Source organism: Mauremys reevesii, linkage group 1 (assembly GCF_016161935.1).
Source record: "Mauremys reevesii isolate NIE-2019 linkage group 1, ASM1616193v1, whole genome shotgun sequence".
Classification (NCBI taxonomy): domain Eukaryota; kingdom Metazoa; phylum Chordata; order Testudines; family Geoemydidae; genus Mauremys; species Mauremys reevesii.
The window spans coordinates 121,383,655-121,398,506 of record NC_052623.1 but is presented as its reverse complement, the minus strand read 5'-3'; the positions used below and the strand labels follow the sequence as shown (position 1 = coordinate 121,398,506).

The 14,852-nt window shown below is 41.1% G+C and overlaps 1 protein-coding gene across 9 annotated transcripts in view; it reads right to left on the bottom strand.

The window, feature by feature from the left end:
- AFF3 (AF4/FMR2 family member 3) overlaps positions 1-14,852 on the bottom strand; it is a 561,464-nt gene that overhangs the window by 398,745 nt on the left and 147,867 nt on the right. For all 9 annotated transcript variants that reach the window (XR_005597307.1, XR_005597308.1, XM_039533253.1 and 6 more), the window contains one exon: positions 365-485. Coding sequence is in view for 2 of the 9 variants with exons in the window: in XM_039533210.1 (XP_039389144.1) it covers positions 365-485 (121 nt within the window). In the remaining 7 variants the exon portion in view is untranslated. The remainder of the gene's footprint in view (positions 1-364; positions 486-14,852) is intronic.

Below are 14,852 nucleotides of genomic sequence, written 5' to 3'. Positions count from 1 at the left end.
TCTGACCCAGTATGGCCATTCTGATGTTCTTATGTTAGCTTAACCACATATAAAACAGTTATTTTTCCTAAATACTTTAGAAGTAGAGCACAATCACCCTCACTCTTAGATTCAGTGCAACCTCTTAGATTCAATGCAATATCACCAACGTATTAGATTATTTCATTTTAGTTACTACTGAATCTTGTAAGAAACCAATGTAAAAGTATCTGATTATCAATGAACCATAAATGTTTATATGCAAGTTTTGTGAGGCCAACACTTGTAGGAGACTACTGAAGCCTGAGCAACATCTTGTACAACCTACATTTTATTGTCCAATAAATAAATAAATAAATAAACAGTACAGTTGGGAAACATCTACCTTGTACGGTTCACTGAAGAGGGAATAACTGGTATTAAACGAACCATCTTCCTGTTGTGCCTCCTGATTTCTCCTCTCCCATTCTTTTCTCCGCAGAACATTTCTGTCTGGTTCATAGACACTGCGTCAAAGGAAAGAGAATTTTTACAAAATTAAAAAGCAACACATAAACCAATGTTAATCTATTAACGTGGTTCACAGACAGATGGCAAAGATAACAGGAACATGAATCAGATTAATGCCAGTCTAATCAGTCAGTGGAAGCTCAGGTCTCTGGGTATGCCAGTGCTTTCTCACACAGAAAACAGATAATTAAATTCTTAAGGAAGCCAACAAAAAAAAAATCCACACATGGGGCAAGCTCTAGTCCATACTGAGTTTCTCTGCCTGAAATGCAATGCAGAAAAGATCGAAGCAACTTTGACAGAGCACTGAAAGTTCTCTTAAGACACATGGTAATTACAGCTAAGAGTAAATAGAAATTATGAACATATTTCCACTTATGACATATCCTCAGTGTGTTATAAGAGAATGCTCCTTTTTTACATAGCTGTGTTTCTGTAGTGATTCTTTCATTAACTAGCTCCCCAAAGAGCAGTTAAAACTACATCTTGTAATGGTTTTCCCAGTTATGCTCCTTCTTCTTATCAGTCAAGTCATGAAACTACTGCTGAAACAATTCCTCCTTCGAACTGATTTGACACCATCACAACTTCAGTGCATGAATAAATGAATATTCGAATGATGGGGTTGGGGAGTGGAGCACTGGGGATTAAATGGTATCACTGCATGAAACAATTGTGTTCTTTTTGGAAATAAACTAAAGACCCCAATATTGAAAGACAAACATCAAAAAAAATTCTAAAATGTTATTTTAATATAAGAGGTCCAAGACATGAAGAACACTATGTCCATATCACTTCCAAACAACATATATAGATTTGCAAACTTCAGTCTCTTAAGTTTCATCCTCATCACAAAACAAACCTAAATGCCTAAACAGGTTTAGAAGTGTTTACAATTATTAGATTAAAAGGATGACTTAATATTTTGCTTTTTCCAGCTAATGCTTTCCTCTTTTTTTGTGATGTAGTTTTGTAAAGTGGAAAATACATTAGTGTCATGTAAGTGTCTTGGCCATAAATAAAATAAAACTCTCCTTTCTCACTAGCTGCCCAGTTAAGCAAAATGGACTTTAAATCATCTACCCAAATGACTTGACTTAGCATGCATCAGGGAAGACTGTTAAAATGCCCAAAGCTGTTAATTTTAAGATATGAGTGTACTGAAAACACCCAAGATATGCAGACACTGTTAGTATTTTAAAATAATTTCTTAGTAGTGACCAAAGGACACTAACATCCACTGCCCATTTGTTGACCTGTGTGAGATGAACATCTGAGCCTAATTCTTAATGAACAGGTGTTCACCACCATCTCAGCTGACACCTCTGATTGCAGTCTCAACTCAGAGGCCAAACACTGAGCAGGCAGACTTAAGAGTGCTCTGATCCAAAGGAGGCTTCTCTTCAAAGCAAAATTAAGATACAGCAATGCAGAGAAAGCTGGAAAAGCTGCTGCTTAAGATACACTTTCTCTTTTGCTTAAAGAATACTTTTTTATTCAATGCTGTCAATTTTTCACTTTGCATGTGCAACGAATTTACTTAAAATAATATATCTTCTGAAAAAACTGGACTTGACCCATTTGTACCAATGGGATAATCATAGACTGGTCCCTTAGATTATATGGAGACATTGGTGAAAGCCTTACTATTTCAATGGAACCTGCCTTGTGCAGGTGAGATTCCATTTAGCAACCATTATGGGAGAAAGTAAAGAACATATACCACACACAATACAGAGAGACAAAGCAGATGTCATTTTAAAGGCAACAGTTACTATACCATACCATCTGAGATAACCCAGTGTGGTAAATAGATAAGTGACTTCTAACAGGAGGAAGGGGTGGTGTGGGGGCAGGATCGGGTGCAGAGCGGGGGTGGGAAGAGGCAAGGTGGGAGCTTGGGGGAAAGGGGTGGAGTGGAGGCTGGGCCTGGGGCTGAGTGGGGATTGAGCACTCCCAGGGAAAGGAGGAAGCTGGCGCCTGTGGTACAGTATTTAATTACATGATCACATACTATACTTCTCAGCCTGCTCTGGAGATGAATCAAGGTTGTGTACTGAAGACAGATATTTCGCTGTATGATCTGCACCTCATTTGTTGCAGAAGTTTAAAGATGTGCGCCTATTGATGGTACTGGGATAGGCTGGTCTAGGTCTGCCCAGAACTGAAGGTCCACCTCTTCAACCAAGTTGGGGGGAGGGAGCCACTGAGCCCTGGCCACTAATGAATTCTTGGGACAACAAATGAAAAAAACAGGGACACGAGCAAGGTTCAAAGGTTAAAAAACAGGGAAACAGAAGGGGACACCACCTGAGAACCCCCAACACCTAGCACACTAAAAGAGTGTCTAAGGAGGCACCTAGAAGAACTCACCTCAGAGGCATGATTTAATGAGGGACTGGAAATAAGTCCCACAGTCGCAGAGCACCCCCTCGTCCACCTTCCTCCTCGTGGTATGGTGGGCGGCCAACTTGGCCAGCGTCAGGAGGACGTTGACAAGGAGATCTCATGACTTTGTGAGGCACAGATGGGGTGTGTGTAAATGAGGAGCTGGAAGAGGGGCTGCAGCCTGGAACACTCTACGTAGATGTTCACCAGGGTCTCCCTTTTGCTGCAGAAGGGACAAGTTTCAGGGTAGTCTGGGAACCATGACAGACACACACCCGTACTCATGGCTCACTGGAGGATTCACCAGCAAATACCCCTGGCAGGTAGTGGGACCAAGGTTGAATACAGGCTAACCCAATGGGGCTCCCTGATCTCCACCAATGGCACCAAGTCCTGTCACTTGGAGTCAGGGCGGGACACAAGGGCAAAGAAATGGATGGTATGTGGCATGAGAGTATACAGATGTTCTGAGGATGCTGTTCAGAGATGGATAAACTGGATGCCATTCAGCCGAGTGAGGAAGTGTGTCGTGGGCAGCAAGGGAGGTTCATGGAGCAAGGGCCTAGTGACAAGCTCTGCAGGATCAGGGGTGGGCGAGGAGTGCCCTTCTGCAGGAATCTCTCAAGAAAAGCAAGAGAAGCAGGGGTCAAGGCTTTCCTCACCTCCTGGCGCACACGATGGGGGATGCACAGAGAGGACAACCCCACCCACTGGCCAAGTTCCACAGGGTCCACCCAGTCCTTTTGACTGTAGTCCAGGAGGTCTCTATTTCTGGTGGCACCACCCAGGAATGGTCCAGCACACAAAGGGGAACTCTACCTTCTGCATACAAAGGTGCGGGTTGCGTAGCAGGGGTTCTGCTAGGAGAACTTCTCCCTGAGTAACCGCTGCAGACCTAGTTGCTGAGAGACATTTTGAATAGAGATAAAAGAGATGCCAGTTGTATCAGAGATCTTGGAGGCAGTGGAGGAAGGTATGCACCAGCACACTCCAAGCCAGACTATCAGCATCATAAAGGAGTCTCTGTAGAGCCTGAAGGTAGAAAGCGTAGATCTGGCTGCGGCTACAGATGAGGCCTCATCTGTGCTGTCCCAGGGGGAGGCTCAGTGACCTAGTGCACTCCTGTCCAGAAAAGCTCCAGGATCATCTTCTGGAGACTGGCCAGGGTCCCTGGGGGCAGGCTCAGGGGGTTGAACTGGAGCCAGATAATGGACAGAACTATCTGGTTGATCACCAGCACCAGATGGAAAAGACACCAGAGCGGTCCTGTCCACTTCCGCAACCAGTCAGACACCCTGGCCTCCAGACTGATCCAGTTCTTCAGCAGGGAGCAATTGGTGAGACAGAAAGATACCCATCAATATAGAGCAGCGAGCCTATGCCTCATCGGCTGGCACAGAGCACAGGTGAAAGGGAGCACAACTGCCATCCATTCCCGAACATCAGGCCTGAACTGTTGACCCAGCTGACCCGAGTGGAGGAGGCTGCCAAACAGAGGGCTTGGCAAGCTTCCACCCATACTAGGTCTCCCAGGTCCTGGGCCACGAGGAGCACATCACTGGTATATGTAGATGGAACCACCTACAAGTCCAGCTCTTGAAGTACCAGCTCCATCACTCTCTTACGAAGGAAGGGCTCAATGGTGAGGGCATACAGCTGTCTGGAGGGTGGGCAGCCATGATGCACCCCTTGACAGAAGGTGGTAGGTTTGGTCAAGGCCCAGTTGAGCTTCACCAGACACTCTGCAGCGGCATATAGCTCCTAGAGAAACCCACAAAGCAGGGACCAAAGCTGAATGCCCACAGAGTGCCCATGAGATACCTTTGATCCACACTGTCAAATGCTTTCTCCTGGAAGAGGGACAGGAGACCATTCCTACATGTGAAATGGAGAAGGTCCTAGACCAGACAGAAATTTTCCACCCTGGGATGGCATTAGTCAGGTCAGGGTAGATCACATCTGCCAGCACAGACTTCAGCCACAGAAAGATGACCTTCGCTATGACTTTATAGTGCATGTTGAGAAGTGACACTGGTGCCAATTCTTCAGATCATAGAGGTCCCCCTTTTGGGCAGCAGGGCGAACACAGCTCGCATGCACAACTGGGGAAGCACTCTGCTCTCTAAGGACTTGGCCCAGATGGTAGCAAAGTCCAGGCCAAGGATGTCCCAGAATGCACAGCAGAACTCCACGGTCAGTCTGTATTGTAATGCAGACACACCAGGGGACCAAATTAAGATTGCACAGGCAACCTTCATTCTGGCATCTCTTAATTTTTGAGAGTTTGACTTCACAACCTTGAATGCAGTTTGTTGCATGTAATATAAAGTAGATTCTCTGTGGTCCCTGATAAGGGTTGCTAAGTTAACTTGGAGTAGTAGAGATCTCCTTACATTTACACCTTGAGTAACTTTCTTCCCATTTAGAAACTCTGGCCTTGAAAAGCTTTATATGTGGCATCTAGTCTTTGGACAGATGTTCAGGCAGACATCTCTTTTGAGTCTGTTATATGTCTGGTCCCTAACCAGTTTCTAGAAATCATATGAGCACCTGAGTCTTCACTCTGGCACCCATAGATTTAAAAAAATCACCCATAAGACATTCACTGCTAAAGCTGAGGGTCTTTTTTCCCTCCCCTTATTTGATGCAAAAAAAAAATTAAATAAAAACATATGGTTTCTAGGTCTTTGAATGCCCATCTACACATCCTGAATTAGATATTGACTTAGCAACAGAATTCATAACTTGCAACAATATATAATGACTATGCAAACATGATGACTAATATGCCATTCATAAACAGTACCTTAGAAACAGCTGCAAATTGAAAGTTATGTTCCTTTGTTAATGGCAGATGGCAAAATCTCTAGTATTTGTAAGACTGCTCCTTATTTTCAAGAACATTACAAGAATCATATTTCCATGAACGTATGTCACCAAATGTATTTATTTATTTTGTTTCAAAGAGAATAGGCCGACTGATATAATTTTATTTATTGTAAACACTTTAGTTAATGGAAAATGAGTCTAAGGGTTTCCTTTAAAAAAAATAATAAAATTTTCATCATCATCATCATGTTCCCATTACTCCTCTGTCGTTTAGGGCAGCGACGAAGCTCCTCATTTTGTAAAAAATTTTTAAATGTACATATACCTATCTAGGCATTTATACTATGTTCATCTCCCTGATATCTGAGCCATATGGCACAAGTTCTTAAACATGTCAAGACTTTTCCCATATGCATCTCAAAAATATACTGATGCAACTTTTTGAGTATCGGCTAAAATGCCTAGGCAGTTAAGCAAAACTAGACAACCAAACAGCAGACTATCCTCAAAACTTTAAAATCAGTTTATTCTACATTCTACACTTAAGTCAAACTCTAAAAGGATGAGTTTAAATGGTTTTCATAGACAGTATGTGGTTATTTTTAAAATGCTGTATGCATTCTGAATTCATGTGTAAAAGATATTAATTGGCACATGAGTTGCAGTCCAAATGTTTGCAGTACATACATCTATATATGAATGAATGAAAGTTGCATTTATATGATGCTTATATTATCCTATGCAGTGTTATTGTAGCCCTGTCAGTCCCAAGATATTAGAGAGACAAGGTGGGTGGGGTATCTTTTACTGTATCGACTTTGAAAACTTCTCTCCCTCTCACCAACAGAAGCTGGTCCAATCAAAAATACTACCTCACCCACTTTGTCTCTATATTATCCTAGGTATTTCAATCTGCTTTATAAACACATAGATTTATTTCAGCTCTGCCAAAGCACATACTAAGAGAGGAAAGTTTATCTGTTAATTATGTAATATGTCATGTTCAATGGATTGTTAGCACACCATCATTACTATGGCTATAGTGGCTTTACATGGCTTTCTTCCCTTTTCCAGTTCCCCCACCCAACCTTTACCATTCCCCACCCCCCAATATACAGGTTTCCTGTGTAACGGTCTAAACTATGGAGTTCCCAGGTACTTTGCATATCAGACATCCAGAGAATGCCAAACTTCTCCTTCTAAGAAGGAAAACAAGAAGACCATCAAAACTAAGAAGGACCATCTCCTGGAATTACATGGAAACTTTTCAGAATAAAGGCTAGCAACCTCTTCTGGACAACCCAGTCTTTAAGGAAAATCAGGAATTTAGACTTGGATTAGAGGGTGGTTAGTTCACTGATTCTTCTAGGTAGTACTATGACTATGAAAAATTAACTTGATTAAAAATAAAAAAGATTTGCAACATCTATGGGCATTGGACAATGTACAGTGGACATTATACGATGCATAGATCAATGAAACTTCTCTTCAGGATTGTACAATTGAAGAATGTGCCCTAACTGGAAACTATTAAGGATAGATGCCTGGATTCTCAGGAATTTGAAAGAAAACCCTTTGCAACACCAAGCTTTCCTAAAAAAACAAAACAAAACAAAACCCTTCACAATACTGACAGGAACACTCAAGGGCTGTCTTTTGCTTGTCTTGACATCAGAAGGAACAATTTTTTCCCCAAGTTCTATCATTAGAAATAGATACATACAACTCACGAGAAGGCCTAAATCATCCAAATAGTAACAGGGTCTCAGGCAATGGAGAAGACATCCACCTGAAAAACCTGAGGTTTTAAGCATTGCAGCTTCACTACCTCAGGAGTTTCTTGTTGTCTTCTGGGATGAACCATTCCAGAACCAGCCCACTCAGTAGGTTGAACAACTCAAATTGAAAGGACTATTATCTAATTCCAACTTGAGAAGCATCTGATAACATCTATCAACACACTCCCCCTCCTCATCAGATCACAAGTTCGTAGATGATCAAGTGGTATTCACTCCAAAGGAACAGGACTCTTTCTACAAACTAAAGCATCCCTCCTTTCTGAGATACTTCATGCTAATACCAAATATTGTTGGTCATCACCAGCACTACTTCACCTCTTAGAGGCCATAAAATTGCCAGAGAGCACCAATGGGAGCTCCAAAATAGACATCAGTCTTTTGCTACCAGACCTCTTTCCTTACACCATCTGATATTTTGGAGTAAGTATAAGATACACATGGAAGTAGAAATTGCAAATCTCTCTTGCATCCGGGTTCTGGCCTTTGTATCAGTCCATCCTTAAGGGACCATCTCCTGCTGTAAAGGAACTTTGGGAAAGGAGACATAAAACATTTCCTATCTCAGCTGATCTACCTGCACAGTGAGAGGACACACTCAAGTGAATGTAGAATGACCTGGCTATGGTTGGCTGCATTTAGTCAAAATGTGGAAGCTTAACTCTGAGTCGCCAGACCTTTCAATCTTTGTTTATCGATTCTAGAGATTTAGGTTAGTATTTCTTGGATTTCAAGATATTTTAATTTTAAAAAACTACATATGTTCTAAAACAGTTCTTAGCAGATCTAATATTGTAACCTTATTTGTATTTTATCCCAGTATTCTATCTGGAAACTATATTTATTTATCATGAAAGTGTATTTATTTATCAGGAACCATGAGTCTTGAACAGTAGCCTACAGGGCCCCTAAGAGTGAGGCAGTTCCAACCTGACATCCACTGCCCTGCTGCCAGGACAGCAGCTGAGCTCTGACAGAGGACTCCGGTCCTGGAATCTGATTGGTGGAACACTAGGGGATCCTGATTGGTCCCCAGCTTCTATTTAACCCAAGCACAGGAACAGGAAGTTGTCCATGCAGGTTAGGACTGCACACCCCGCAATACCTGCTCCTATTCATCTCCTAGTAACCTCACCCTGCCTGACACCTGACTCTTGGTTTTGCCCTCTAGCCTGTCTTGGACTCTTGACCTCCTGGTATCTGACCCAGTCTGATTCCTGCTCTCACCACTAGGTCAGACCATCCATGCCCAGTCATGACACTATTATTTGGCTACATTATCTATTCAGGTTTCTTCTCCTAATAGTTCATAGTCGTACACTATATTATACATATACAACTTTTACAACCTCAAATCCAAATAAGTGTAATCCATTTTTACATTAATATGGAACAGTTTGTTAGGGTGGCAAATACATAGCTAATTTTACATCTCAAACTGGAGCGTATAAAGTCCAAAGGGACTCCTATTGTACCTTTATTGAACATCATCTAGACACCCTTTTTGAGGTCAGAGCCTCCTTTCCACCAGTTGTTCAAAGTCCCCAGTGCACCCAGACTTCCCCTCCTGTGTCAGAGCCCTCTTCTCCTTCTCACGTCAGAATTTACAGTCTCCACAGGGAAGCACCATAAACTGCAATGCCTACTTTCAAGATCAAGGAAATTACAACATCTGTGGGTTTCCATGTTAAGTTCCTAAACACTGCATGGCAGCATAAAGAACCTATAATGTTCACAGGAAAAAACCCTACAAAATCAAAACTTAAATACCTAAAGATTTATGAATTCCAAACAGTAAAGCTAGACCTATGTACAAGTGACACTAAATATGTAAAAAGTATTATTTGAAGGTTTAGCCCATGACACTTTTGAATTATGAGCAGTTAAAGTTAGAACTATTTTAAAAAATGTGAAAAACAAATAATATTTCAAAGATTCACAACTTAAAAATGGCTTATTCACCTATCCTCAAAGTTTCTCCAAAAATTCTCAACGGACCTATGACTTAATATACAAAATTTCAGGCTGTAAAAAGGTTTTTTTTCTTAAAGTTTTATGGTCTAATTCTCCACTGCATTACACCAGTTTTATGCCAGAGTACCTTAATTGAGTAGCTCCCAGGTAAAACTGGTATAATGCAGTGGAGAATCAATCTAGCCCTGATAGAAGATGGTGTTCGTAAAAACTGAGGTTAAAATGGAAACTGTTTTACAACTTTAACAATGGTGTCATTACCATAGTATTTTAAACCACAGAAAAACTAGCCATCCAGAAACAATGTACAGGAAACAGCACAAGATATTTTTAGAAATCATTTTAATACTGACAATTTAATTATTACAGCACTGTGTAGTTCGCTTGTTAAATTCCTATGTAGCAAAACAGTGCTACCATTTCATGTTTGTTTTGCTTTCCATTTCATTGATTACGTCCATATTCTTTGCTGGCCAATTTACTTGTATCAGTTCCATTTTTACCTAAATAAAAATAATAATTTCAAAACCCTGTTGCTAATAGAAGCTCTTAGAAATGACAGTTCTACATTTCCGAGAGTTACATGCATTCCCTAATGAAATTTAAACCATTGGTTCAATTAGAACGAAGAGTCAGCCTTTAATGAACTAGTGACATGATCAATAATATATTATACTGGGCTGCAAGTAACTTTTTTAGACTTTTCATCTGGTTTAAACAGCAGAAGTTAATTTGAAGATTTTTACAGTAAATTTTCCATTTACAAATAGAAATGCCGTGGGGTAAAGCAATTACTCTGATTTACTGTTTTCTCTTTGATTGAATATAAAGATGTAACAGGGTCTCAAAAAAGCAGTAACTTAGCAAGCTGTGCTCCTATCCACAGACAGATAAAGCACCTACCTTGCTATTTCAAAGAGTTTACCTCCAGGCAGCAGCACAGAGCAAACATCAAATCAATGACATGTGTCTAAGACAAGATTGATGTTTACTCTCACAGCTTTTCATCTTACATCCAATAAATTACTTTTTCTTTACAAAAATGTCTGGTTAAATTTCATTTTTCACTTTGCAGTATCAGTTTTAAAACTTTAGCTCCGAGCAATTTTAAAGACAGGATTCATTGATGCTTCATCTTTTATAGCCTGTTTATGATTTGTATTAACCATGAAACACTACCATACAAACATGAATATGAACAGTCTTGTAGTTCTAGCCATTCATTCAGTGGCAGGTGCCAGCTTGAAGGTACTTTAATTACCTTCCTGAAAATTCGAGGGCTGAAACTAGAAGCCATGTTTTCAGAGCTACCTAAATTGCATCCACGAAATTAATACAATTAATGCATGCAAAACCTACATCTGAGTGTACAATATAGGCTTCTGAGCATGCAAACTGCCAAGTATCATTTGTGTGCAATTACTATTTTATGTGTGCAGACATTTTGTGAGTTTTGTGCATGCACATGGTTTATGATCAGTTGGTCAATTTTGAAAATCTGGATTTAGAAATAGGTTGAATTAGTCCAACAAACCTGAGAACATAAGAGCATTCAGAGGCTCTAGCAAAGTTTGACATTTACCTATGTAAAAGCACTATTTATGGCTCTGCCACTGGAAGAGCAAGCAACTTTTTCTTAGCCAACAATGTCCCGCTAATGAATCCAGACATTAATTTTAGCATCATTTTTATTTCAGAAAGAATAACTTCATCACATTCTAAAATATGCCATTCCTTATACATAAAATTCACACACATACATTCTTCATTTGTGACAAACAAACCTGCCATTTATGTATTATCATAACCCTGATCATTTTTAACTTTCTTCTAATATGATCCTTAAGGTGTTGGTGCTCTGACGTTTAAAATCTCCAAAAAGACCTAAAATTGAAAGAACCTCCAGTAGTGACTTGAGCCAAAATAGACTATTGACCTGATATGTTGAAGGTTTATTCTTATGGGCAGCAAATTCACCACATTCATAACCTTACACCAGCAGTGAATTTGCCCCTTTGATTATCGGCAAGGAAAAAACAATCATATATGGAAAAAAAAGAAAAAAGTTTTAAACAGGTGCCTTAGTTATGGAGAATCTGACACTGTAGCTAATGTGTAGGAAACAATCTTCCATTTGTCACCTACTCCCACCCTCATTTTTTTTCATTAAGTCAAACCCCAGTAAACCAAACCTGACTAGCACAACACATACTAGGGAATGTATTTGATTTGAACCTTTATATTTTATTTTGTTTAAAAATATTTTTCCTTGTAGTTTAAAAAAAAAACATCATTAGAAATCAAAAGGGAAGAAGCACTTTCCAAGTGAACTTAACACTTATTATTACTTATTCTTATTTGTACTCTTGTAGCACTTAAGACCCCCAGACATGTACCAAAACCTCTCAGTCTAGGCATTGTACAAACATGGAACAAAAACAGACAGTCTCTGCCCCAAAGAGCTTACAGTCTAAATATAAGACAAGAGACAAGAGCTGGAGACAGAGAGACAGGGGAGTACAAGGAAACAATGAGATAATATGGTGAGCATGAAAGGCAGTTGTCTCGGCTGCACACCAGAAGCCTAACCATCGTTAATGCTTTTGTAAGCCTCGCAGCAAAGGAGTTATAAGGAGGATTTTTAGGGAGGATGAGGAGTTAATTTTGCAGATGTTCACAGGGAGTGTTTCCCAGGTATAAGGGCCAGCATGGGAAAAAGCATGAAGGTGCTTTGTTTGAAAATGTAGGAAGTGGGCATTAGAGGCTAATGGCATTACTAGTTAACTGCAGTAGGTGTCAACCTTTTGATACTGAAAGAGAGCTTGTATATTCCGCTGGCTGTTACACAAGCCCTTACCTATTTCTGCTCCTGCCTATATCCAATCTAGTCTCTTATTACACCGGTCCCTGCCAAAGAGGTCACACACAACACTCCATTTGTCTATTTTTCCCACAACGATATTAATTTTCCTAGGCACCTTTATGCATGGAATACCATTTCAATTCTAATCTGCCAAGCTATGATGATAAAATCCAACCTTGTAACAGAACTATCTAGGAGGTGAACAAGCATAAACTGAATAATTGCATAATCTTGGTGCCTGCCCCGAACAGTTTACAATCTAAGGCCATGATCCTGCAATAGACTCTGTGCAGGCTGAGGGGTCCCTGATTTCTAGAGGTGGTTTAAACATTTTTTTACTGTTGTGAAAAATATTTAATTGTTGAAGTTGTTTCCATTTTGCAGGGTCTGAAACAGGTGGGGGCTTGTTTTCATTTTTTACTTTTTCAAAATTTTTCATGGAAATAATAGAAATCATTTTAATTATTATTAATTATTTTTATTATCATAGTGCCTAGGACACCAGTCCTGGATCAGGACCTCATTGTGACAGGCATTGTTCAAACACAGAACAAAAAGTGAAAATTTACAGTAAGACCATTAGAGGTATACCATAGCAGCAAAACACTCCAAGCATGAACAAAACTATACCAGCAAAAATGCACTTATTCCCCACACCCCTCACCCCCAAGTGGAATAAGCTATACCAGAAAAAGTATGAAGTTGTGATGAAAACTGCATCTACACTAGGGGCTCCTGCTGGCACCACTGTGTCAGTCAGAGATCACATGTAGCACACCCCTGACCAACTTAGCTATGCTGGCAAAAGTTTAAAGAGTAGGCTTGGCCTAAGCATTTCTAATACCTTGTCTAAAAAAATCCCTACAGTCTTTTCTCACACTGTCATGTTAAGCCTTAACTTAAGGAGCGGATTTATCATGAAACAAAGCGAGTGGATCCACAGGAGCGGATTTATCACGAAACAAAGCGTGAGGTGGCACGGGGCCCCCAAAATGCAGGACAAATATCTGACAACCTGGCCCTGAGTCCCGGCTGGCAGCGCAGCAGGGCTCAGGTAGGCAGATTGCCTGCATGCTGTGGCCGGTGGCCCCACACCGCTCCTGGAAGCGGCCAGCTACGGCCACATCTCTGCGTACCTCTGGTGGGGGGGAGCGGCTCCGTGCACTGCCGCTGCCCCGGGCAGCACAGGGAGACCCACTGCCCTCTGCCCCCAAGGGGCACCCAGAGATGTGCCAGCAACAAGGCCAAGGCAGCTCCCTGCCCACTCTCCCTCCCTCCCTCCCCCCACGCTGCTTTGCTCTCAGAGGGGTGGGTGTGCCGGTCACTTTGGGAGCCACGCTGCCCGAGGTAAATGCCACCCCCCGCCTCCTACACCAGCCCAGAGCCCACACTCAGCACCCAAACTTCCTCCCAGAGCCAGCCCCCCACACCCTTTCCTGCACCCCAATCCCCTGCCCCAATCAAGGTACCTCACTTTATTTTCATTTACTTCCCATTACTTATAATATAGGAGGAGGATGAAGAAAAAAAGAGGGGGGAGATAAGAGAGAGTGTTCTTTTTCTTGGCTGAGTCCCGGGGTGGGGGTGGGGGGGTTGACAATGAAGCTGCGCACAAGGCCACACTAACTCTAAATCCGCCGCTAGTTAGACAACAGGATGACAATGATAAAACCATTGCTTTCTGTCTCCACTGCAACTTCCATGTTGCTTCCACCAGGGGAACTGCAGCTTTAGTGGATTATGCACCTGATTTTTCCTATTGTAGCAATGCCTAATTTTTTAATCTCTTTTCATTTTAGGTCTTAATTTAGATGTGCAAGCTCTTCAGTTCGTGCTCTAGAAATTTTATGCACATGTAAAGTGACATGTATCACTTATGGTGCTATCAAAATAAATAATAGTCATTAAAATAGAGTAATGAGCTCTCAGAGTAGGTCTACACTAGAATAAAAGAAGGCAGCCTGGCCATAGCCAGGCATGGGTGTTTAATTTGCTGTGTAGATGTACCCTATGTCTAAAAGAAGGGCAGCTGGATTCTACACTTGAGGATCAATTCTGCAAGGTGATAAGCATTCCGGCCTTGATCCAGCAATACACTTCAGCATATGCTTAATTGTAAGTATATGCTGAAGTGCTTTGCTGTCTCAGGATCAGAGCACTCAGCACAATTCAGGATTAAGCCTTAGATGAAACTTCTAAGTGGTCTTTGAGTGTTGAGCCATATTGAGCACATTCCAGTAGTTCAGCCTCCAGCTGACAGACCAGTCAGGGGTAATTTTAATTTGTTTATTAGCCTTAACAATGCCCCTACCTAGTTAAATCTATACAAGGTGTGAGTGAAAAATGTGCAACAGGTATTTAGCTTTAATGTGTACAAATCTGTAAAAACCCTTGGCTATCACTGGGACTTAATTCTGAAATAAAATTAATGAAGACATCAAAATACAGTACTACCTGCCTCCTGCATGAAACATGGGATGCATAATTGCAGCTATATGTAATATTTTACTTTC